The 26547-nt window shown below is 47.5% G+C and overlaps 1 protein-coding gene across 2 annotated transcripts in view; it reads left to right on the top strand.

Annotated features, from left to right (window-relative positions):
• Nucleotides 1–315: 315 nt before the first annotated feature.
• LOC139375474 (calcium-independent phospholipase A2-gamma-like) overlaps nt 316–26547 on the top strand; it is a 36056-nt gene continuing 9824 nt past the window's right edge. Inside the window, exons 1-8 of one of the 2 annotated variants that reach the window (XM_071117294.1) lie at nt 316–563; nt 1000–2476; nt 4936–5085; nt 7243–7394; nt 7644–7738; nt 13302–13473; nt 13705–13762; nt 14484–14678. In XM_071117294.1, coding sequence (XP_070973395.1) covers nt 1049–2476; nt 4936–5085; nt 7243–7394; nt 7644–7738; nt 13302–13473; nt 13705–13762; nt 14484–14678 — 2250 coding nt within the window. In that variant the 5' untranslated portion in view covers nt 316–563; nt 1000–1048. The remainder of the gene's footprint in view (nt 564–999; nt 2477–4935; nt 5086–7242; nt 7395–7643; nt 7739–13301; nt 13474–13704; nt 13763–14483; nt 14679–26547) is intronic. The other variant, XM_071117302.1, reaches the window with a different exon arrangement.

Raw genomic sequence — 26547 nt, 5'->3', positions numbered from 1 at the left:
GTAGTGTATATCTATTTAAAAAAATAGATGTAGGTTTCCGGATGATGCACAATGCTGCCGTGATGGCAACACGACCGAGCAGCGCAGATTACTGTTTGATTTGAGAGGGCGCTCCTCCCTCTCCGCTTTTGCACGGTCACGTCACGGGCCATAGACCGGTGTCCCGCGGCTCAGCATAATCGAATCCACCCATTTGTTAGCGCAGTCACTAGACGAGACTATCTTGTCAGTATAATAGACTCCTAGCTCACGCCCGTTAGGCAAACCGGTTCCAAATCTAATGCAAACAACTAACCCGGTTCACCCGGGCCATTAATCCAATTCCCCTCAGTGGGCTGATAGTGGCAGGTGATAAATAGCCAATTGTAGGTCAGATCAAAGACCGCGTGATCATTGTTTTCCTCTGTTTTTTGTTGTTGTCCGTGGATTAAAACTGTCGAGTCGAATGACCCCAACACATACCGAGAAGCTTGTTGTGAACCGTGTTTACATGTTCGTTTGATTTCGCTGTTACGAGAGTCAATGAATTCTTCAGATTTCCACCAACCGTCATCAAGAAACTGGTATGTTATCATAGCCTGGCTAGACTGTTACATTTAGATAGCTAACGTTACCCGTTAAGTGGCTGTTTCTGGAATACCGGTAGCTAGCAATTCTAGCTAAGTAGCTGTTGTTGTAAACTAGCTAATGTTCATGCATAGATTGCCTACTTCCCCAGCATTAATCAAAAAAGTGCTATAGATATGATTGTAATCCAATGGGATAACACATCTACAACATGGTGGTATAACGTATATTAGCTGCGGCTAGCTAGCACACATTGGTCATTGGGTGCATTTGCAGTTATGCAATCGACAGGCTAGCGCCACTAGTAAGCCGTCCGGATAACAGCCGCCTATCCCAGAGCTGGCCTTACCAGATAGTTACATACATCTCCAATATGTTTTAAACTACACAGTACCTCTTTAGTCATGTTTATTTTTTTTTATTGTTCACCAGCTTCATGAAGGAATAAACAAATGAAAGCTGCCTTCCAAGACCAAGAGGGATGTCTCTGAGATGTGTTCCAGATTCTTGTGTGTTCAAAGTAAGCAGAGCAGCGAACTTCTGGCATACACAAGGTCAACGAGCAGCATCACTTCCGTTGTCTTCTCATCAACATCCTCTTTGTAGGTTTGATGTCCGAGCAGGCCTGAGCCACAAAGTTGTCTTTCTCAGCTGGAAGTATACCCACAGCACAAAAAGTAGAATTCGCAATAAGATATGGCTCTCCAGAGCTAGTCAGATAAGACACAGGCTTGGCCTTCACACCAGCGTCTACTACTTAAATACATCCACCTCACGCTGGTCCACTGGTCTCAGCCACACCATGTCACGCTTCAGGAGCACCCTGGACTCCGTCTCCAAGGCGGTGAGCGGGTCACACACTGAGCTCCTCTCCAAGATAGCCCGGCTCAAAGCCAAACCCAAACAGAACGCCATTGAGGCTGGCAAAGTGTTGGAAGCCAGCCCGGAGATGGGGCTAACACCACAGGGTCATGGTACTGTAGGGTACCCAGCTCTAACCCCAGCCCCAGCTCTAACCCCAGCCCCAGTTCCTGCCTATACCTCCGCTAACACCACTGTTAATGCTAATGCACCTTCTCCAATCCCTGTCTCGGTGTCTGCCCCTAGTCCTCCACCTACTACAGCCACTGCTTCTACACCCACACCTACTCTATCTCCAACACTTACACCTACTCCATATCTTACACCTGGCCCTACTCCTGGCATTACCGCCAGCGCCCCTCCCATTGCCACCCCTCGCCCCAACATTGCCAGGGCAAATGCTGCCGTCTCAGGCCCCAGTATCCAGGAAGTCAGACAGAGGAGGGTGCAGCGTGCAGCCACAGCATCCATTGTCCCAACCACTGTGGCCACCAACGGGACCACCAAAAGGCTGGAGCAGGTCAGATCACCACTACCAACAGATAGTAGTGCACCTGAGAGAGCCACCACCACAGTCTCCCAACAGACCACAACACAACTCTTCCATCCCAGCTCCTTCTCAGTTAACCTGGATGAGACCTACAACTACCTGTCCCACCACGTGAACTCGTACTTCAGCAGCATAACAAAGTCTGATGAGGAGAAAGAGCATAACACAGACCGTGGTTCCACTGACCTCCTGCCGTTGTCAGACAAAACGTCCCCAGGGTCTGCTGCACCCGTAAGTTCCCCATCTTCTAAAAAGGGTATCGGCCGTTACCTATCCTACTCTGGTGACACTGTACAGGCCTTTGTAGGGAGCTACATTGCTCCCCTGGTCCCCAGGTTTAGCAGGGCAGCTGCTGAACCCAAGAGTGCTGCTGTAGAGCAGAAGAGGCTGAAGGCAGAAGAGGCCGGGGCAAAGCCATGGCAAGGAGAGGTGGCGGTGAATACGGAACAGAAGGCTGCTGAGGAGAGGGCCAAGAGACTGCTGCTCCAAAGAGAGAAGGTAGGCCTACATTATAGCGTCTGACTGTTAGGAATCATGTTGAAAAGGAATGTAACCTGTTGAAGCGTGACAGACCAGGTGAATCCAGGTGAAGCTGTGATCCCTTATTGATGTCACTTTTTAAATCCACTTCAATCAGTGTTGATGAAGGGGAGGAGACAGATTAAAGAAGGATTTTTAAGCCTTGACACAATTGAGACATGGATTGTCTGTGTGTGCCATTCAGAGGGTGAATGGGCAGGACAAAATATTAAGTGCCTTTGAATGGGGTATGGTAGTAAGTGCAAGGCGCACCGGTTTGTCAACAACTAGTTTTTTGTCACTACTGTGGCCTGTTGTTTTCATATCAATACAACAACATACACAGGCAAAGTACACCTGTTTACTAGGTTGTCGATTCCAGAAAGCTCACAGGGTTATTTTTGAAGAGGGATTCTAGGAACCCCTCTATCTAGCACATCGTGCCACTGTCACATCATACGTTGGAGTCACAACTGGTGGGACATATGAGTCCTGGCAACGTTCCACCACAGGCTATACACTCCATATACAACTATGTCATGTAGGCATCAATGGAGGCTGCTGAGGGGAGGACGGCTCATAATAATGGCTGGAACAGAGCGAATGGAATGGCATCAAACACATGGAAACCATGTGTTAAATGTATTTGATCCACCACTTATTCTGCTCCAGTCGTTACCAGGAGCCCGTCCTCCTCTCTTATTCTACTCCAGTCGTTACCATGAGCCCGTCCTCCTCTCTTATTCTACTCCAGTCGTTACCATGAGCCCGTCCTCCCTACTTATTCTGCTCCAGTCGTTACCAGGAGCCCGTCCTCCCTACTTATTCTGCTCCAGTCAAATCAAATCATCAAATCAAATTTTATTTGTCACATACACATGGTTAGCAGATGTTAATGCGAGTGTAGCGAAATGCTTGTGCCTCTAGTTCCGACAATGCAGTAATAACCAACAAGTAATCTAACTAACAATTCCAAAACTACTGTCTTATACACAGTGTAAGGGGATAAAGAATATGTACATAAGGATATATGAATGAGTGATGGTACAGAGCAGCATAGGCAAGATACAGTAGATGGTATCGAGTACAGTATGTACATATGAGATGAGTATGTAAACAAAGTGGCATAGTTAAAGTGGCTAGTGATACATGTATTACATAAGGATGCAGTCGACGATATAGAGTACAGTATATACCTATGCATATGAGATGAATAATGTAGGGTAAGTAACATTATATAAGGTAGCATTGTTTAAAGTGGCTAGTGATATATTTACATCATTTCCCATCAATTCCATTATTAAAGTGGCTGGAGTTGAGTCAGTGTCAGTGTGTTGCAGCAGCCACTCAGTGTTAGTGGTGGCTGTTTAACAGTCTGATGGCCTTGAGATAGAAGCTGTTTTTCAGTCTCTCGGTCCCAGCTTTGATGCACCTGTACTGACCTCGCCTTCTGGAGGATAGCGGGGTGAACAGGCAGTGGCTCGGGTGGTTGATGTCCTTGATGATCTTTATGGCCTTCCTGTGACATCGGGTGGTGTAGGTGTCCTGGAGGGCAGGTAGTTTGCCCCCGGTGATGCGTTGTGCAGACCTCACTACCCTCTGGAGAGCCTTACGGTTGTGGGCGGAGCAGTTGCCGTACCAGGCGTACAGCCCGCCAGGATGCTCTCGATTGTTCATCTGTAGAAGTTTGTGAGTGCTTTTGGTGACAAGCCGAATTTCTTCAGCCTCCTGAGGTTGAAGAGGCGCTGCTGCGCCTTCTTCACGATGCTGTCTGTGTGAGTGGACCAATTCAGTTTGTCTGTGATGTGTATGCCGAGGAACTTAAAACTTGCTACCCTCTCCACTACTGTTCCATCGATGTGGATAGGGGGGTGTTCCCTCTGCTGTTTCCTGAAGTCCACAATCATCTCCTTAGTTTTGTTGACGTTGAGTGTGAGGTTATTTTCCTGACACCACACTCCGAGGGCCCTCACCTCCTCCCTGTAGGCCGTCTCGTCGTTGTTGGTAATCAAGCCTACCACTGTTGTGTCGTTACCAGAAGCCCGTCCTCCCTACTTATTCTGCTCCAGTCGTTACCAGGAGCCCATCCTCCCTACTTATTCTGCTCCAGTCGTTACCATGAGCCCGTCCTCCCCTCTTAAAATTCCAGCGACCTCCTGTGGTAGGAGAAGAAATCCTCTTAACATTCTAGACATTTAGATGGTTTATGGTTCTTCTTACAAAATAAACTGTTTCAGGCCTATAGACTGGTCATTTTAGAGCAAACACCCCTAAATACATGTCAAGTGGAAATGTAGGTAGGTTGTGTCTGAGTTATTGACATCATGGCTAAATCAGTCAATAATACATGAGGTATTAGATAAGCCAGACTTAACTGTTGTTGTTGTTGTTGTGGTGATTGAGAAAGTGTCTAACCCGTGTGTGATCTGTTCCTATAGATCATAGCTAGGGTGAGCGTGGACAACCGGACCCGGTCCCTGGTCAAGGCGTTAAACCGAGCGTCTGATGTCAGGGTCTACATCAACAGAGTGGAGGAGCTCAGCTTTCATCTACTGGAGTTTCCAGAGACCCGCGGGGTGGCTGTCAAGGTGGGCTGGCTCACTGCTGTAAAGGCCCATCGTTTCAGCGTTGTCATAAAGTCAATGTTTCAGTAATGTGGATTTGAATTTAATGGAAGGGTGAAAAAATGGCATTATTTACTGCTGATCAGTAGTTTGGACACACACACACACACACACACACACACACTAACAACTGTATTACAGCAGTGTCTGACATCTCTCCATCCTGATCAATTCTTCACCTTAATCTTTCCCCTCAGAGCAGTATGCAGTACAGCAGGGTTTCTCTGCATACATAATCATGTTGTCTGGTGAGAATATCTGGGGTGGCTGTTCTGTTTGTCTTACTCTTTGGGGTTCTGTCCAAATGGTACCGTATTCTCTATATAGTGTACTACGTTTGACCAGGGCACGTCCTTAAGCTCTCTGACTTGCTAAATGTCAACTGTTGCTATGGCTAGAGGCGAAAGAAACACACACCTGTGTAGGCGAGGTGCTGGCTAGCGGAGTAGAACACGTGGAAAGGAAAAGGAGCTCCGATGCACTCATTAAATAACCTAATAACCAACGTTTCGACGCTGATGAAACATTGGTTATTAGGTTATTTAAATGACTGAATCTGAGCTCCTATAGTGTCCGGCTCTACTTTTCTTTTCCAACTTTTGCTATGACAACAGCTTAGCCAACATAGTGCTTGTATAAAAGAAAGTCATTAATTGAGAGAACCGTGTTCCTATATTTTTATTTTATTTTACTACACAATGATGGCCTCGTAACAGTGGATTAACTGCCTGTTCAGGGGCAGAACGACAGATTTGTACCTTGTCAGCTCGGGGGTTTGAACTTGCAACCTTCCGGTTACTAGTCCAACGCTCTCACCACTAGGCCACCCTGCCGCCCCAGGTTTGTATGTGGGCCTATACACTGAGTGACAAAACATTAGGAACACCTTCCTAATATTGAGTTCGACCTCAGAACAGCCTTAATTCCTCCGGGCATGGACTCTCTAGTGTAGAAAGCCTTCCACAGGGATGCTGGCCCATGTTGACTCCAATGTTTCCCTCAGTTGTGTCAACTTGACTCGATGTCCTTCGGGTGGTAGAACATGCTTTATACACACAGGAAGCTGTTGAGCTTGAAAAACCCGGCAGCGTGGCAGTTCTTGACCCACTCAAACCGGTGCGCCTGGCACCTACTATCATACCCTGCTCTAAGGCACTTAGTTATTTTGTCTTGTCCGTTCACCCTCTGAATGGCACACATACAGAATACCTCTCAAGACTTAAACATCCTCCTTTAACCTGTCTCCTCCCCTTCATCTTTAACCTGTCTCCTCCCCTTCATCTTTAACCTGTCTCCTCCCCTTTATCTTTAACCTGTCTCCTCCCCTTCATCTTTAACCTGTCTCCTCCCCTTCATCTACACTGATTGAACTGAATTTAACAGGTGACATCAATATGCGATCATAGCTTTTACCTGGTCAGTCTGTCATGGAAAGAGCAGGTGTTCCTAATGTTTTGTACACTCAGTGTATGTTCCCTTATCATCATGCAGGTTATTTACATTACACATACCCGTATCTGTAGGGACTGTCCCATTGGACAACTTAACCCAAGGCCATTGTTTCTGGCTTGAGGAAATATTGGTTAACCTCGTCAACAGTGATCAAGTGAGGATACAGAAGAGTGTTTTTAAAGTCTGTTCAGTTACAGTATAGTTATGTCAATCCACTGGTCACTGATATTGCATGCTATTTCCTCTGACCTCTAAGGTGTTGTTTGTATTAAGGTCAATGTGTGTGTATGCTGGAGGCATGACGTCTGTTCCACAGGGGTCATATGTACTAAAATGCGTACCCTACTGTATGCATGCCACTCGCTGTACTCTGTTGCTAAATTTGTGTTTGCCGACCTTTTTTAGTACCAGGGACTGGCAAGCTATGGTTCCTTCTTCCTTGGGGGCAGGTTTGGGGTACATTTTTAACATTTTCACTTAGTAAATTCATGAAGTGAACTTATTCCAATTCTCTGCCACGCTTATCTGAGAAGAATGTGCAATTTCAGCGTAGTTCCTGAATTGACTGATTTGAAAATCACTTTCATTAGTTCTAGAACTGACCGTATGGGTGTCAGTGACATTAACTATATATCGTTATATTTTGCTGTGTGTGTGTGTGGCCCTCAGGAGAAGGCGATCCCGTGCCTACTGCGTCTCCGCCAGGCTGAGGACCCGTCTCTGAAGGCAGCAGTCAGGGAGGCCCTCACGCTGGTGGGATACACCAACCCTGTCAAGGGCCGGGGAATCAGGGTCCTGTCCATCGACGGAGGGGGAACCAGGTACAGTAGTGTGTGTGTGTGAAGGAAAGAGGGTAGCATTTGAGGGGGGAAAAGGAACATAAGAGACCTAGTAAGAGCGTTAGGAAGACTGTTTTGCCATCGCGTTTAAGTTTATCCAATGTTCTCCATTTGAATGTGTGTGGCACTGGCGTTATTATCAGTGTTATTACTTCGTCTCCACTCACTTTTACATCCCGTAGACAATCTATATTAGTGCTCTTCATGATGTGTGTGTTTTCTACTGTCCAGGGGACTGATTGCCCTTCAGACTCTGCAGAAACTGGAAGCCCTGACAGGAAAACCCATCTACCAACTGTTTGATTACATCTGTGGTGTCAGCACAGGTATGTTGCATTGTCCTCCTAACCTACTTTATCTCTGGCTAATAGTGTGTGTTTGTGAGGGCAGCTTGCAGGGTGGATCATTCTAAACAGAGCAGTGCTCACTGCTCCTCCCAGTCAGTTCTGTACTGGGACTGAACCCATCTCAGTCCCCGTGGCTGACTCAGGTTGCTGCTCTGCTCAGTCCCGTGGCTGACTCAGGTTCCTGCTCCTCCCAGTCAGTTCTGTACTGGGACTGAACCCATCTCAGTCCCCGTGGCTGACTCAGGTTCCTGCTCTGCTCAGTCCCGTGGCTGACTCAGGTTCCTGCTCCTCCCAGTCAGTTCTGTACTGGGACTGAACCCATCTCAGTCCCCGTGGCTGACTCAGGTTCCTGCTCTGCTCAGTCCCATGGCTGACTCAGGTTCCTGCTCCTCCCAGTCAGTTCTGTACTGGGACTGAACCCATCTCAGTCCCCGTGGCTGACTCAGGTTCCTGCTCCTCCCAGTCAGTTCTGTACTGAACCCATCTCAGTCCCGTGGCTGACTCAGGTTCCTGCTCTGCTCAGTCCCGTGGCTGACTCAGGTTCCTGCTCTGCTCAGTCCCATGGCTGACTCAGGTTCCTGCTCTGCTCAGTCCCATGGCTTACTCAGGTTCCTGCTCCTCCCAGTCAGTTCTGTACTGAACCCATCTCAGTCCCCGTGGCTGACTCAGGTTCCTGCTCCTCCCAGTCAGTTCTGTACTGGGACTGAACCCATCTCAGTCCCCGTGGCTGACTCGGGTTCCTCCTCTGCTCAGTCCCATGGCTGACTCAGGTTCCTCCTCTGCTCAGTCCCATGGCTGACTCAGGTTCCTGCTCCTCCCAGTCAGTTCTGTACTGGGACTGAACCCATCTCAGTCCCCGTGGCTGACTCAGGTTCCTCCTCCTCCCAGTCAGTTCTGTACTGGGACTGAACCCATCTCAGTCCCGTGGCTGACTCAGGTTCCTCCTCTGCTCAGTCCCGTGGCTGACTCAGGTTCCTGCTCCTCCCAGTCAGTTCTGTACTGGGACTGAACCCATCTCAGTCCCATGGCTGACTCAGGTTCCTCCTCTGCTCAGTCCCGTGGCTGACTCAGGTTCCTGCTCCTCCCAGTCAGTTCTGTACTGGGACTGAACCCATCTCAGTCCCCGTGGCTGACTCAGGTTCCTCCTCTGCTCAGTCCCGTGGCTGACTCAGGTTCCTGCTCCTCCCAGTCAGTTCTGTACTGGGACTGAACCCATCTCAGTCCCATGGCTGACTCAGGTTCCTGCTCCTCCCAGTCAGTTCTGTACTGGGACTGAACCCATCTCAGTCCCATGGCTGACTCAGGTTCCTGCTCCTCCCAGTCAGTTCTGTACTGGGACTGAACCCATCTCAGTCCCCGTGGCTGACTCAGGTTCCTCCTCTGCTCAGTCCCGTGGCTGACTCAGGTTCCTGCTCTGCTCAGTCCCATGGCTGACTCAGGTTCCTCCTCTGCTCACTCCCCATGGCTAATTCAGGTTCCTGCTCTGCTCAGTCCCGTGGCTGACTCAGGTTCCTGCTCTGCTCAGTCCCATGGCTGACTCAGGTTCCTGCTCTGCTCACTCCCCATGGCTGACTCAGGTTCCTGCTCTGCTCACTCCCCATGGCTAATTCAGGTTCCTGCTCTGCTCAGTCCCGTGGCTGACTCAGGTTCCTGCTCTGCTCAGTCCCGTGGCTGACTCGGGTTCCTGCTCTGCTCAGTCCCATGGCTGACTCAGGTTCCTGCTCTGCTCAGTCCCATGGCTGACTCAGGTTCCTGCTCTGCTCACTCCCCATGGCTGACTCAGGTTCCTGCTCTGCTCACTCCCCATGGCTAATTCAGGTTCCTGCTCTGCTCAGTCCCGTGGCTGACTCAGGTTCCTGCTCTGCTCAGTCCCGTGGCTGACTCAGGTTCCTGCTCTGCTCAGTCCCGTGGCTGACTTAGGTTCCTGCTCTGCTCACTCCCCATGGCTAATTCAGGTTCCTGCTCTGCTCAGTCCCGTGGCTGACTCAGGTTCCTGCTCTGCTCAGTCCCATGGCTGACTCAGGTTCCTGCTCTGCTCACTCCCCATGGCTGACTCAGGTTCCTGCTCTGCTCACTCCCCATGGCTAATTCAGGTTCCTGCTCTGCTCAGTCCCGTGGCTGACTCAGGTTCCTGCTCTGCTCAGTCCCGTGGCTGACTCGGGTTCCTGCTCTGCTCAGTCCCATGGCTGACTCAGGTTCCTGCTCTGCTCAGTCCCATGGCTGACTCAGGTTCCTGCTCTGCTCACTCCCCATGGCTGACTCAGGTTCCTGCTCTGCTCACTCCCCATGGCTAATTCAGGTTCCTGCTCTGCTCAGTCCCGTGGCTGACTCAGGTTCCTGCTCTGCTCAGTCCCGTGGCTGACTCAGGTTCCTGCTCTGCTCAGTCCCGTGGCTGACTCAGGTTCCTCCTCTGCTCAGTCCCATGGCTGACTCAGGTTCCTCCTCTGCTCAGTCCCATGGCTGACTCAGGTTCCTCCTCTGCTCAGTCCCGTGGCTGACTCAGGTTCCTGCTCTGCTCAGTCCCGTGGCTGACTCAGGTTCCTGCTCTGCTCAGTCCCGTGGCTGACTCAGGTTCCTGCTCTGCTCAGTCCCGTGGCTGACTCAGGTTCCTGCTCTGCTCAGTCCCCGTGGCTGACTCAGGTTCCTGCTCTGCTCAGTCCCCGTGGCTGACTCGGGTTCCTGCTCTGCTCAGGCCTCTCAGTCCACAACCCTGCACTGCATGCCAGGACACAGGCATTATGCAACATTAGGGGGCCTGAAGGGTAAATGGATGTCAAATCTTTAGTCTTGTTGTCATTTTCTTTTGTACTGTCGTGGGCAAGCTCTTAATTCAGCAGATCTCCTCTCTTATTTCAGACTTGATTAATGGTCTCCAGTTTATATAATACTAGAAGGTAGATGACTGGAGTATTTTGAGTGCCAGAGAAGGAAAACATTTTTTATGGCATAATTGTGTATAGTTTTTTCCTCGTTTATTTATTCCCAGTAGTGGAAAAAGAAGATTAAACATTACATAAATAGAACAGCTATTGAATGATTTGACTATACCTTATCAAACCTACATAATCTACTGGCAGTTGTCATGTCTATTTAGAAATATATAGAAATATATATATATATATAACAGAAAACAACTTTTTATTTAACTAGGCAAGTCTGTTAAGAACACATTCTTAATTACATTAACGGCCAAACCCGGATGACGCTGGGCCAATTGTGCGCCGCCCTATGGGACTCCCAATTACGGCCGGTTGTGATACAGCCTGGATTCGAACCAGGGTGTCTGTAGTGACGCCTCAAGCATTCCGATGCAGTGCCTTAGACCTCTGCGCCACTCGGGAGCCCCAATATAATATTGTAGTACTCTCAACCACCACATGGTGGTGCCATTTACCATAACCCCCTGCTCCTCCTCTCAAGGTCCATCATGGCCTGACCATTTCTCTCATTTTAGGAAGCCTAATGTTTTCCCTCTCACAAAGCGCTACCCTACAGCTGCCACCAAACCTCTATCTTCCCCGGCCATGCTCTCTGTCTGTCTGTCTGTCTCCCCCTCTCCGTATCCATTGTCCCTGATCCTCTCCCGTTGGAGGAAGCCAGCCTAGCCCTGGGCTCTCTGAAGGTCTGTGTGTTTCTGCGTGTGTGAGACGGTTGGCCAGTGTGTTAGTCAAGGTAATCCCCTCCACCTGATAAGCTAAGTAAAGTGCATACTTTAACATTTAAGAATTACTTTAACATTAAGGATTACTTTAACATTTAAGGATTACTTTACCTTTAAGGATTACTTTAACATTTAAGGATTTAACATTTAAGGATTACTTTACCTTTAAGGATTACTTTAACATTTAAGGATTTAACATTAAGGATTACTTTAACATTAAGAACAGCCACCACGTTTGGAGTGGGCATGATGATCTGGCTGGCTGGCACACCCTGGGTTTACCCTGCCATGCAAGTTTTGGGACAGGGACCTGTCTTCTTGGATAGTGGCTGGCAGCAGCTGCCCCAATGCTGGGGGGTGGGTGGGGGACATCCTCACCCCAGGCAGGGTTTCGGCCCCAGAGAGAGTTCAGCAGGAAGGCAGGCACAGATTTGGGTTGTGTGTTGGGTTAGGATGGAGCTGCTGTTAGTAGATAGGTTGGTGTTGTGGTGCTGCTAGCATGCGGCCTGGGTCCGGTGACTGGTGGTGGGTGTGGGAAATGCTACTGGAGAAACGGCGAGAGATGGGGTTTGTGGTTTGGCTGTTATCGGAGGTGTCTACAGGGCAGAAGACTGTCTTGTCTACAGGGCAGAAGACTGTCTTGTCTACAGGGCAGAAGACTGTCTTGTCTACAGGGCAGAAGACTGTCTTGTCTACAGGGCAGAAGACTGTCTTGTCTACAGGGCAGAAGACTGTCTTGTCTACAGGGCAGAAGACTGTCTTGTCTACAGGGCAGAAGACTGTCTTGTCTACAGGGCAGGAGACTGTCTTGTCTACAGGGCAGGAGACTGTCTTGTCTACAGGGCAGGAGACAGTCTCCTGCCCTGTAGACAAGACAGTCTTGTCATGTACATCACTATATGGTCATAGCTAGTGTCATTATATGGCTGTGGTCCTGTGGACGCTAGCAGTGATCTGCTTGTCACTGTGGTTGGTTCATTGGCGGCCATTTTAATCCCAGCCAGTGTCTGTGGATGGATCATCCCTGGGTAATGATACCCATAACGGATGATCCTACAGGCACTTAGCCTCCTATCCAGTTTGCCTCTTGCTCCGTAAGCCCCAGACCCTGATACTATTTGAAATACTCTTTCAAATACTTTGAGTGTTTCCTCTAGTGTGCCTGGGCTGCCAGATGTGGGTGGTTTTCTGTTTTGGGACTATTCTGTTGGACAGTTAAGCCTGGCAAGCTCAGTTCATCACAGCTGTAGTTGAGATTATTTTTAATTACTATTTGAACCCAGGTCTGCCCCTGGTCCAGGGACGACTGGAAGAATGAGATTTACGTTGTGGCCTCCCTTTGTCAGACAGCAGCTCTGAAACCTTGTTCAGGGATTCTCAGCACCATCCATTTTGGATTTCTAGCAGCCATATATTTTTCAACTGTGCTGTGATGCTTCGCAAAAGTACTGAACCTTTCTATTCTCATAATTATTATATTATTGATCGCTTGACTTTTCAAATCACCCAGTATTGCTATCTGCAGTGTTAGTTCTAGGTAAATGTTGCAATTCTTCTTCCTGGACCTGTGACCAAAACAAGCTACATATGGACAGTACCAAAAGAAATGATCTAATGACTCTGCCTCCTCGCTACAAAATCTGCAGAGCTGGGAACATTGTATCCCATATGTGTGTATATATATATATATATATATATGTATGTATATGTTGTTTTATAGTCTATAACGGGGGGTAGGGTTTTTCCATGTCTCTCCTCAGGTCTCAATATGAAAATATGTTGGTGTTATTGGACTAACAAACAAACAAATAATCATTTTTAAAGTGTACATTCTTCGTCCTCTGTGTGTGGCTGAATATCCTCCTGTTCTCGCTCTGTCAGGTTCCATCCTGGGCTTCATGCTGGGTGTGTTCCAGATCCCTCTAAATGAGTGTGAGGTGCTCTACAGGAAGCTGGGTTCTGACGTCTTCAAGCAGAACGTCATCGTGGGAACTGTCAAGATGGGCTGGAGCCACGCCTTCTACGACTCCGAGACCTGGGAGAACATTCTCAAGTTAGTATTTAATATAATGGAATAGATTAACTTCATGAATTAAGAACAGCACAGCAGATCAATTCCTCTCAAAGCTCATTGGTGGAGATGAACAAAGGTCCCTTCCTCTGACTTCCTCCATTGAGCTTTGAGGGGAATGGAGGAAACCAGTAGAGGAAGCAAGGATTTTAAGGCTAGTAACTTGTTCAGACACAGCCCCAGACTAAGCTCTCCTTTCATTTTCTCCCACAGAGAAAAAATGGGCTCTGATCTGATGGTGGAAACATCAAGAAACCCCAAATGCCCAAAGGTGAGTTTTTCTAACATGGCGTGACTAACAGTGTGGAGCTGGCAAACACACACAGACACACCCTCACGGTTGCTGAGGGAGGAGCATTGAAAAGGAAGTCCCTCCGTCTCTTAATAATGAGGTCAATGAGAAAGCCTCTGGCCATCGTCTCACTGGCTGGCTGGAACCATTTCTACCACACACACACACACACACACCCACTGCTGCAGCTCCGGTGGCTAGGCTGACACAGAATCCACACATTCACTAGTTCCATGTACGACAGCCAGGCTGAGGCTAGGCAGTGAAATAATAATGAGGTGTTTGGTAAGGATTACACTGTATGTGTCAGAATAGGTGCTTGTCTGTGGTGTTATTAGGCTTTTATAACATCTGATTGTGTAACGACTAACAGTTGTATAGATTTGATTTCAATGGGTCCTCAGAGCATTACTGTGTTCTAAGGTATTTTTATGGCTCTAAATGTTGTCACTACATGTCATAACTTTTATATAGTAGTGCATTTGTGTTCTGTTTTTAATGTTATTGTCATATTTAATGTATATGACATCCTTCCTGTATCTCTTGTGGGGATTAAGTGGATACAGCAACACAGTCTATTAATGCCACTCTTCTTCAATTCATGGTTATGGACATTGACCTTTTAAATCACCAGCAGTTTATCAAATGGGGCCAAGTGGGATTTATTTTTTTTTTAAATCATGTACCCTCTTACCACCAGATGGCAGCAGTGAGTACCATCGTGAACAGGGGCACTCCTCTAAAGGCCTATGTGTTCAGGAACTATAACCTTCAGCCAGGGGTGCGCTCCCACTACCTGGGGGGCTGTGAACACAAGCTGTGGCAGGCCGTCAGAGCGTCCTCCGCTGCCCCAGGGTACTTCCAGGAGTTTGCCCTGGGACACGACCTTCACCAGGTAAGACGAGTTTTAGAAGCCCTAATGCTATGCCCCTCACAATGCTCTACACTACAGCTGCCACCAATACTCCATATCTTCCCTGGCCTCTCTCTCTCTCTCTCTCTCTCTCTCTCTCTCTCCTGTCTGCCTTCCCTATTCCACATCCCTTTTCACTAATCCTCTCCAGTTAGAGGGATCCAGCACTTAGCTCTCTGACGGCCTGTTAGAGGGATCCAGCACTTAGCTCTCTGACGGCCTGTTAGAGGGATCCAGCACTTAGCTCTCTGACGGCCAGTTAGAGGGATCCAGCACTTAGCTCTCTGACGGCCAGTTAGAGGGATCCAGCACTTAGCTCTCTGACGGCCTGTTAGAGGGATCCAGCACTTAGCTCTCTGACGGCCTGACGGCCTGTTAGAGGGATCCAGCACTTAGCTCTCTGACGGCCTGTTAGAGGGATCCAGCACTTAGCTCTCTGACGGCCTGTTAGAGGGATCCAGCACTTAGCTCTCTGACGGCCTGTTAGAGGGATCCAGCACTTAGCTCTCTGACGGCCTGTTAGAGGGATCCAGCACTTAGCTCTCTGACGGCCTGTTAGAGGGATCCAGCACTTAGCTCTCTGACGGCCTGTGTAGTTTACTACTTAGTGTTAATATATTATACAAGGGGTGGTTCTAATCCTGAATGCTGATTGGTTATAAACCACATTCCAGCCGGTGTCTATTCTACAAGTTACCATCAGCTAAATCTATGATGTTAAAATGCCTATTTACTCTGTTCCATCTGACTGAGCAATCCTCTGTCTCATCAGCCCAGCCAAGCAATTCATGAACTTGATCTCCACTATAAAATACATCTAGACATTATCTCACATTTCTTTTAGACTAGCTGTTGTCCACTATAAAAAACATCTAGACATTATCTCACATTTCTCTTAGACTAGCTGTTGTCCACTATAAAAAACATCTAGACATTATCTCACATTTCTTTTAGACTAGCTGTTGTCCACTATAAAAAACATCTAGACATTATCTCACATTTCTTTTAGACTAGCTGTTGTCCACTATAAAAAACATCTAGACATTATCTCACATTTCTTTTAGACCAACAGTCTTCAACAGTGGAGATTTGTATTAACATTGCTGTCTGTCTCTCCGACATTTGCAACATTGTTTCAGTATTGAAATTGGATCTCCAGCTGTCCCAGAGTAATGAACATGTTGGGAGTCAGGACATGGCAGACAGCTTTACTCAGCCAGTCGAAACCATGAATCAGCATCATTTTTATGGAAACACACAAAGAAAACCGGTGAAACGAAGTGCAGCTAGTTCTCAGTCTTACCAGCTTCAGTTTGAAGGGGTTGTGTTAGCTGTGTTGTTGGGCTCGAACCCAGAGTCTCTGGTGGCACAGCTAGCACTGCATCGTGCCTTGGTCCACTGCGTTACCCGGGAGGCCCCAAAATAATGTTTTTAATGAAAATATGGAAGTCATTATTTTAATATGGTAACCATTGTATAAAAGTGATAATGCCCTCAGCCGGTGTTTGGAGGATGTACTGTCACGGTTTGCCGGCGCTCGACTTTGTTTCGGGGCGAACACCTGTGCCAATATATCCTCCAAACCTGCTTCTCGGGCATTACCACTTAAATAATGTATACCACTTAATGCAAAGTGACACAGGCCTACAGCACAGCAAGTTTTCTGCATAAATGTTTTATAGTGAATGTGATTTGCACCAGAACCTTGGTGTTGCTACCTCCACACCTCCACACCAACTGAGTCATACAGGACCAAGGCTCTAACACGGTCAGTATGGACGGGTGTTGATGTAGGCGTTGTAACAGGATTATTCATGGTAGAATACATCAGGATGTGTCCTTCACAGCAGCAGCCTGTATTTAAAGGACTGAGGTGTTTTTATGTCCTCCCTCCAGTGTGTTTCTACTTCACATTATCCTGGATCATCCCAATCTCCTCAACACACTTCAGGAGTTCTGGTTTAATGTGAAAACCATCAGTACGGTAAAATGGAGGAGCTCCACCCCTCTCCCGTCAGTGTTTGCTTGTTTCCAGACAGGTCCATTTAGATGGAGAGCAGGAAGAGTCGGTCAAACTAAGGGTTTGGTACCCTATCCCCTAAATAGTGCACTACTTTTGACCGGAGTCCTATTAGTGTAGTGCATAGGAAATAGGGTGGTGTTTGAGACGCAAGCCTGCCTGAGATACTTAACGTCGATATCCATTCTAAATAGGCATCTAAAGACGCATGCCATTAGACAGGAGAAGAGCACTGCAACAGCAAATACCTACATCCTGACTCCTCTCAGCTATTTTACTGATCAATAATATTATATCCCCTCTTCCGCCCACACACACAGTGCTGGATGGGGCTTATTCATCAGTAAGCCCATCTGGCTGGCTCCTAGAGACATCAGATCATGTCTCTCTTCAACCCCAGGTGAATGACGTGTGGGGTTTCATGTCTGCCTGGGCTTGACATCTCATAATGTAATCCTGGCAATATCCTCCCATTTTGGCTTAGGAAACACACACACACACAGACATTTTACATCAAAGGTGGAATCCCGTGCTCCCACACTCTTAATTGGAATTGGTGTAAGTTCTCTAGGTGAGTGGGGAACTCTCTGGCTGGGATATGAAATAGAATGGTTGATGACCTCGCTACTTCCTGGTCTCATCTTTCCCAGAGACACACACACTACATATACATACTCCTCATCCCACACTGTCTGACTGCTACATCAGCCTCGTTAAAATAGAGAAGCAAGCAGACAACCTCCATTATAGATGTTTGTCAAGTCTCTGCTAGGTGCTTTCTAACTGAGGAAAGCTCTCACCGCTCGCTGGGAAAGTGGGACACCTTAAAATGTAAAAACGACACCTGGGTTTCAACAAGGTCTTGTTATCCATTCCACTACTTCTGCTGTGAAGACAAAACTGAAATCTAACATGTTTAAATTGAAGCTGTGAATTTGATTAATTACATTAGCCAACATTGCCGTTATACATGTGGTTGTGAAGTTATTAGGTTGTGTATTTACATTGGAGTAAGATTAAATCATGACATTTTCTCAATTCCATCATCTTTCATAATTTCTCCAGTCCAATAAGCAATATTTAGAAGCCCACCAGCAGTCCGATACCCTTCTTTTGGTCGAGTGGATGTTTTTCTGAAGCGAAGAGTCTGCACAACATGGCGTCTGTGTGTGTGATGTCAGAATTGCCCAGTGAGGGAGTCATAGGTCGCCCTTCCGTTATCTCTCAACCCCGAAACAATCGCCGCCTTGTGTCGAAAGTGCCATAAAACAGCCATGTGCTGAATGTACGCCGGGAAATTCTAGAATTCTCAAGCAACCGTTTCATGATTGTTTTGAATGCGCTGTAATTTCTATCCAGATTCCGCAGCCCTGGAATGGTGGACATTTTAAGCTCTAACTGACAGGATTCTGATTTTAGAACTGTGGTAAACAACAGTGGCTACGGCGCTATTACATCACAACACACTACAGCCATAGAGAGAATGCCTCTCCGGTGGAGGAAGAGAAGAGGGAGGAGCCATGCCACATTGAAGCTGCCATTATCCCACTAAAGACCACAGAACTAGAAGACTTCAGAAGTTGACAAAGGATACCAGGATGCCAGCCAGGGAAGGCCATGCAAGGAGAACTGAAGAATGATCAGCCATGACATCTCCCTTGTCGGTGGGCAGGAATGGGGAATTTTTATGGGGCATTTTTGTGTGGCAATCTCCTCTCCCACATGGTGCTGTCCTAAACAGAAAGACTCCTCACTGGCCTGGCAGAATGAACACTTCTAGTCTTATACATCCACTGTCACTCACATGGATGGGAAAGGAGAGGATGAGAACTAAGAATGAAGCGTTTTAAGGGAAGCGCTAGAAAACGTCCAGATAATACCCTTTAAGATAGAGATATTTTGAGTATGTGGTTTCACCTGCTTCAAGTACCAGTGCACTACTGAAATATTGAAGATGTAGGCTATTATCTAGTATTGCTAGTAAACCTGGTAGTTTTTTTCTTTCTGTGTTGTCATTGGCCAGAAGGGATGCTATTATCAGCCTTGTACTGCAGTGCTGCCTCCATAGATGAGGCAGACAGGGAGGAGGGATAGGGGAGGAGGGATAGGGTTGGAGTGGAGGAGGGATAGGGTTGGAGTGGAGGAGGGATAGGGTTGGAGTGGAGGAGGGATAGTGGAGGAGGGATAGTGGAGGAGGGATAGTGGAGGAGGGATAGTGGAGGAGGGATAGGGGAGGAGTGGAGGAGGGATAGGGGAGGAGTGGAGGAGGGATAGGGCGAGGAGTGGAGGAGGGATAGGGGAGGAGTGGAGGAGGGATAGTGGAGGAGGGATAGGGGTGGAGTGGAGGAGGGATAGTGGAGGAGTGGAGGAGGGATAGTGGAGGAGGGATAGGGGAGGAGTGGAGGAGGGATAGTGGAGGAGGGATCGGGGAGGAGGGATCTGGGATAAATAAGTGCTTTGGCCTCTGTCTGCTCCTCTCCTCCTCAGGGCCAGCTCTCCTCCTGTGTTAAACCCTGGAGGAACATGGAGCTTTTCCACCAGGCTACTGTCCAACTCCTGTACCCCTCTATTCCCTTGGAGACACCGTCTCCCTGGTATTCACACATTCACTCTGTTACTACAGACACACATTCACTCTGTTACTACAGACACACATTCACTCTGTTACTACAGACACACAGTCACTCTGTTATTACAGGCACACATTCACTCTGTTACTACAGACACACATTCACTCTGTTACTACAGACACACAGTCACTCTGTTACTACAGACACACAGTCACTCTGTTACTACAGACACACAGTCACTCTGTTACTACAGACACACAGGCACTCTGTTACTACAGACACACAGGCACTCTGTTACTACAGACACACAGGCACTCTGTTACTACAGTCACTCTGTTACTACAGGCACACATTCACTCTGTTACTACAGACACACATTCACTCTGTTACTACAGGCACACATTCACTCTGTTACTACAGACACACGTTCACTCTGTTACTACAGACACACGTTCACTCTGTTACTACAGGCACACGTTCACTCTGTTACTACAGGCACACGTTCACTCTGTTACTACAGACACACAGTCACTCTGTTACTACAGACACACAGTCACTCTGTTACTACAGACACACAGTCACTCTGTTACTACAGACACACCGTCACTCTGTTACTACAGACACACAGTCACTCTGTTACTACAGACACACAGTCACTCTGTTACTACAGACACACAGTCACTCTGTTACTACAGACACACATTCACTATGTTACTACAGACACACAGTCACTCTGTTACTACAGGCACACAGTCACTCTGTAGTTACAGGCACACATTCACTCTGTTACTACAGACACACATTCACTCTGTTACTACAGACACACATTCACTCTGTTACTACAGACACACAGTCACTCTGTTACTACAGACACACAGTCACTCTGTTACTACAGACACACAGGCACTCTGTTACTACAGACACACAGTCACTCTGTTACTACAGTCACTCTGTTACTACAGGCACACATTCACTCTGTTACTACAGACACACATTCACTCTGTTACCACAGACACACATTCACTCTGTTACTACAGGCACACGTTCACTCTGTTACTACAGACACACAGTCCCTCTGTTACTACAGACACACAGTCCCTCTGTTACTACAGACACACAGTCCCTCTGTTACTACAGACACACAGTCACTCTGTTACTACAGGCACACGTTCACTCTGTTACTACAGACACACGTTCACTCTGTTACTACAGACACACGTTCACTCTGTTACTACATACACACAGTCACTCTGTTACTACAGGCACACATTCCACTCTCTCCCCATCTGTCTCCTCTGTCTCAGACACACTGCAGGAGGTGGGTGGTACCGTAACTGGGAGGACAGGCTCGTGGTAATGGATGGAGCGGAGTAAGTGGAAATGTATCAAATACATCAAACTCATGGGTTCTGTGTGTTGGTGCCATTCCATTAGCTCCTTTCCAGCCGTTATAATGAGCCGTCCTCCCCTCAGCAGCCTCCACTGATACACACACACACACTACGCCACCCACCTGGTTGTGCTAGCACACTTCTTTAGGCATTAGGCCAGTCTACTGATCTACATTGACTGGCTGCTGTGTGAGAACCTGCCTCCCTCCATCACTCTCTCTATCCCTATCCCCCTTATCCCTCACAGTACTGCCTCCCTCCATCACTCTCTGTATCCCTATCCCCCTTATCCCTCACAGTACTGCCTCCCTCCATCACTCTCTGTATCCCTAAACCCCTATCCCTCACAGTACTGCCTCCCTCCATCACTCTCTGTATCCCTAAACCCTTATCCCTCACAGTACTGCCTCCCTCCATCACTCTCTGTATCCCTAAACCCTTATCCCTCACAGTACTGCCTCCCTCCATCACTCTCTGTATCCCAACCGCCTTATCCCTCACAGTACTGCCTCCCTCCATCACTCTCTGTATCCCTAAACCCTTATCCCTCACAGTACTGCCTCCCTCATCACTCTCTGTATCCCTAACCCCCTTATCCCTCACAGTACTGCCTCCCTCCATCACTCTCTGTATCCCTAAACCCTTATCCCTCACAGTACTGCCTCCCTCCATCACTCTCTGTATCCCTAAACCCTTATCCCTCACAGTACTGCCTCCCTCCATCACTCTCTGTATCCCTAACCCCCTTATCCCTCACAGTACTGCCTCCCTCCATCACTCTCTGCATTCCTAACCCTCACAGTACTACCTCTGCACCAGCCATCTCTCTGGAGTGGCTGAAATTAGATTTTCTCATAGAAATCTCTGCATTGAAGCCGCTGTTGTAAAGTGGGCTGTCCGTCAATCACGTATTAATGCATTCATATGTGAGTTCAGTCACTTAGATCTGTATTTCCACTGATCTCCCCTGGGACATTTCTGATTAATAGACTTGGGAAATCACTTTGTTTTATTTATTATGATGGACTGTGAAAATGTGCCATATGAATATGAGGTAGCCAAATATGACCTATTGCCTAAGAGGATGCTGTCACATGTCAGGTCACAGCAGGAGGAGAGGATAATTCAGTGCTCTCGGGCGGGTGGGTGGGTGGGAGAGACTCGATTGCTTTTCCTAACCTGAGGGCATATTTGTCACTCCGTGTCTCTGTCTCACACAGATGAATACTTCATCCCTCTCCATTTTCTTCGTGGGATGACGACTTGGACCTCATTCTGACCCTTCTGTTCTCTCAGGTCAAAGGTCAAATAGGAGAACCAGGCTGCGTAATTACATAATGTGGCATGGAGACCTTTTGGTTTGACTTGGCCACTCATTCCTAGATGATGATGATGGTGACATCACACTAAAACCATTGTATGTCTGTCTCATCCTCGTTGGTGAAAGGGACTAAGGATTAGTTGTTATCTGGACAATTGATTCATTGAACAGCCCGATTTTATTCACTTGAGATCAGACGGATAGATATTATTTAAGGTTGTGCATCTGCTTCAACAAACACCCTTGATTTAGCAAACCTTGTTCAATATACACGTGATTACATAGCTAAGAGCTGGTTTTATCTGGACAATTAATCAATAGAACAGACAGATTCATTCACTTGATTGCATAGTAAACATGATTTTATACCTGTTTTGAGCTTAACATCCTGAGTTGAACAGGAAGACTCATGCTAAACCTTATTCAGTATATCCGTGAGGGCCTAGCTGAATATGACCATGGAGGCTGAAGGATCTGCTCCTGAAAACAGAGCTGCTATTGTAACACACACTGGGTAGCATCCATCAAATGGTCCATAATGAATTATGTAACCTCTCCCCAATTAAACCGTGTTTAAGCTTCAGTGCCAAAGGCCTTATGGGTAAATCCAGGCAGCAGCACTAGGCTCCAGCTCGGCCTAAAGCCCCTTCGACCCCTTGGCCAAGCCTTGTCAAATATAGGGCACTATATAGGGAATAGAGTGCCTTATGGGACGCAACCAGACGTTCTAAGAGCAGCTCCTAATGACCAGAACAGCTGAAAAGAGAGTGTATGCAGCATGGAACACATGTACTGGACCCGGCTCTTTGGACCAGAGTTTCCCATATGTTGTGACCACTCATCTTGGCCCTCACCCAACGGGCTATTGGCGCATAGCTGAGAGAGAGGGAGGGAGGGATAGAGCGAGAGGGAGGGATAGAGAGAGATAGAGAGAGGGATGGAGTGAGGGAGGGAGGGATAGAGCGAGTGAGGGAGGGAGGGATAAAGAGAGAGGGAGGGATGGAGCGAGAGAGAGGGAGAGAGGGAGGGATGGAGCGAGAGAGAGGGAGGGATGGAGCGAGAGAGAGGGAGGGAGGGATGGAGCGAGAGAGAGGGAGGGATGGAGCGAGCGAGAGAGAGGGAGGGATGGAGCGAGCGAGAGAGAGAGAGAGAGAGAGAGAGGGAGGGATAGAGGGAGGGAGGGATAGAGGGAGGGAGGGAGGGAGGGAGGGAGGGATAGAGGGAGGGAGGGATGGAGCGAGAGAGAGGGAGTGAGAGAGAGGGAGGGAGGGATGGAGCGAGAGAGGGGGATGGAGAGGGAGGGATGGAGAGAGAGCGAGAGGGATGGAGAGAGATTGTGAGGAGAAAGTTGCTAATAGGAGCTGACAAACGCTGATGCGTGAAATGACTTTTACTGATCACAACGCTAGATGGGAATGGGGTTCTATCTAAATCACACCCCCCTAAAAATGGCTTAGTGGAACAATGCAGATAAGCCAACAAGTCTTGGCAGTAATGGCAGCAGAATTAATTTGAAGTAGGAACTAACCGTCCCTTAAATTGTAGCTATTTATTTTATTTTAGTTATCCTTTCATCCCGTCTCGTGTTCTTAATGGAACGTATTTCTGCTACTTCTTCTTTTACACGCTAATTATGTTTAATTCGCCAATATTTTAGCAGTGAAACATGCTCCCACAGGTGCAGGCAGAGCCTTTATTAGCTAGTAGGAATATTGTGGCCTGACTAAAACAAGTCTGATTTGTGTATCAACCATTACTGGCTGAAGGAGAGGGAACAACCCCAGGGGAGGAATGTTTCCCCAGGAGGAGAATGAGGACAGATCTATCTTTTAACACCAGACCAGCATACACATTACACTGTATATACAAAACCATGTTTATTATTGAATTCAAATTAGTGGATTCGGCTATTTCAGTCACACCTGTTGCTGACAGGTGTATAAAATCGAGCACACAGCCATGCAATCTGCATAGACAAACATTAGCACCGTCATAGGATGCCATCTTTCCAACAAGTCAGTTTGTCATATTTCTGTCCTGCTAGAGCTGCCCCGATCAACTGTAAGTGCTATTATTGTGAAGTGGAAACGTCTAGGAGCAACAATGGCTCAGCCACGAAGTGGTAGACCACACAATCTCACAGAACAGGACCGCAGAGTGCTGTAGTGTGTCTGTCCTCGGTGAAACACTCACTACCGAGTTCCAAGCTGCCTCTGGAAGCAACATCAGCACATTAACAGTTCGTTGGGGACTTAATGAAATGGGTTTCCATGGCCAAGCAGCCGCACACAAGCCCAAGATCACCATGTGCAATGCCAAGCATCGGCTGGAGTGGTGTAAAGCTTGCCGCCATTGGACTCTGGAGCAGTGGAAACGCGTTCTCTGAAGTGATGAATCACGCTTCACCATCTGGCAGTTCGACTGACTAGTCTGGGTTTGGCGGAAGCCAGGGGAACGCTACCTTCCCCACTACATAATGCCCACTGTGAAGTTTGGTGTGGACCCCTTAGTTCCAGTGAAGCAAAATCTAAATGTTACCCCATACAATAACATTCTAGATGATTCTGTGCTTCCAAATGTGTAGCAACAGTTTGGGGAAGGCCCTTTCCTGTTTTAGCATTTTTTTTTACCTTTATTTAGCCAGGCAAGTCAGTTAAGAACAAATTCTTATTTTCAATGACGGCCTGGGAACAGTGGGTTAACTGCCTGTTCAGGGGCAGAACGACAGATTTTGTACCTTGTCAGCTCGGGGGTTTGAACTCGCAACCTTCCGGTTACTAGTCCAACGCTCTAACCACTAGGCTACCCTGCCCCAATGCACAAAGCGAGGTCCATACAGAAATGGTTTGTCTCGATCAGTGTGGAATAACTTGACTGGCCTGCACAAAACCTGACCTCAACCCCATCAAACACATTTGGGAAGAATTTCAACGCCGACTGTGAGCAAGGCCTAATCGCCCAACATCAGTGTCTGAATGGAAGCAAGTCCCTGCAGAAATGTTCCAACATCTAGTGGAAAGCCTTCCCAGAAGAGTGGGGGCTGTTTATATCAGCAATGTTCCAACATCTAGTGGAAAGCCTTCCCAGAAGAGTGGAGGCTGTTTATAGCAGCAATGTTCCAACATCTAGTGGAAAGCCTTCACAGAAGAGTGGGGGCTGTTTATAGCAGCAATGTTCCAACATCTAGTGGAAAGCCTTCCCAGAAGAGAGGAGGCTGTTATAGCAGCAAAGGGGACCAACTGCATATTAATGCCCATGATTTTGGAATGAGATGTTCAAGCAGGTGTCCACATACTTTTGGTCATGTAGTGTAAGTATGTTTTGGCTTGCAGTTCTGCATCATGCTTCACCTTTCTGTCTTGTTCTGCCTTTGATTCTGGGGGTTCTACTTTGAAGGGGTGCTAAGCTGCCGTCCTGAACCTTTCTCCAATATTTCAATTGCAGTTTAGCCTTTGGCACCGGGGTTACACTCTGTCAAATCACCTCAATAGAGAGGGGCTGTACCCTTCACCCAAAGGAGGACATGTTGACCTGTGGGATGAACTGATTTCTATACAGACATTGGCTACGGAATAGAGGTATTACAATGAGACTTGCATTACAGCTCTAAATCCCTCTGAAGGGAAGTGACCCTTGACCTGCGTCATGCTGAGTTTGACAGGCAGCTTCTGTTGCCTCTTTCTGTGTGCCCAGCTCATTTGCCACAGTTTGGCCCCTAAGTAAATAATTGTTTCTAACTTTAACCCTCCCGTCCAAATTATACACCCGGGTCTGAAGAAACCCTTTCTGTGAGAACATGGCAACGGTCCAAGTGTATAAGCCGTACCAGTATGGTTCTCAGATGAAAAGTCCCCCCCTAAAGACCTCAAGCAGCGCTTCGGTGTGGCACTGGCATCAGTTGGGAAAGAAAACCTGTGAGTGTACAGCTGAAAAGACTCCAAGCAGCGCTGCAAAGCATACAATGGCATCAGAAGTCTGACACCGTAATTGACATCCACGTCTTCAGGGAACAGTGGGGTTAACTGCCTTGCTCCGGGTCAGAATGACAGATTATTATTATTTTTTTTTACCTTGTCAGCTCTGGGATTCGATCCAGCAACCTTTTGGCTACTGGCCCAACGCTCCTACCTGCCAGTCTACCTGCCACCCACAGTGAACAAAACCAGTCTTTGGAAACAGTCTTCTACCCAGATCCAGTATAATAATAATAATTATTATAATAATAATAATAATAATAATAATAATAATAATAATAATAATACCATGGAGTCTCTTCTTCAGTGTTTAAAAACAGACTTCCCTACATAGTGCACTACTTTTGACTAGGGCCCATAGGGCCTATTGGGCCCTGGTCAAAAGGAGTGAACTATGTAGTGAATATGCTTTCATTCGGGATGCAGCCTGTGCTTCAATGAGCCGACTCTTGTCTATAAATGCCCCTAACAGGTGGCGAGTCATTGAGACACGTTGTGGCATTCAGAATGATTCTACTCTCGGCTGACTGGGAGACTGTGTGTCACACTGGTTATGAGTGGAAGGCATTGTGCTC

The sequence above is a fragment of the Oncorhynchus clarkii genome, chromosome 2 (genome assembly GCF_045791955.1).
Source record: "Oncorhynchus clarkii lewisi isolate Uvic-CL-2024 chromosome 2, UVic_Ocla_1.0, whole genome shotgun sequence".
NCBI lineage: Eukaryota > Metazoa > Chordata > Actinopteri > Salmoniformes > Salmonidae > Oncorhynchus > Oncorhynchus clarkii.
Note: the sequence above shows the minus strand (reverse complement) of the source record. Positions and strands in the feature narration are given on the sequence as shown.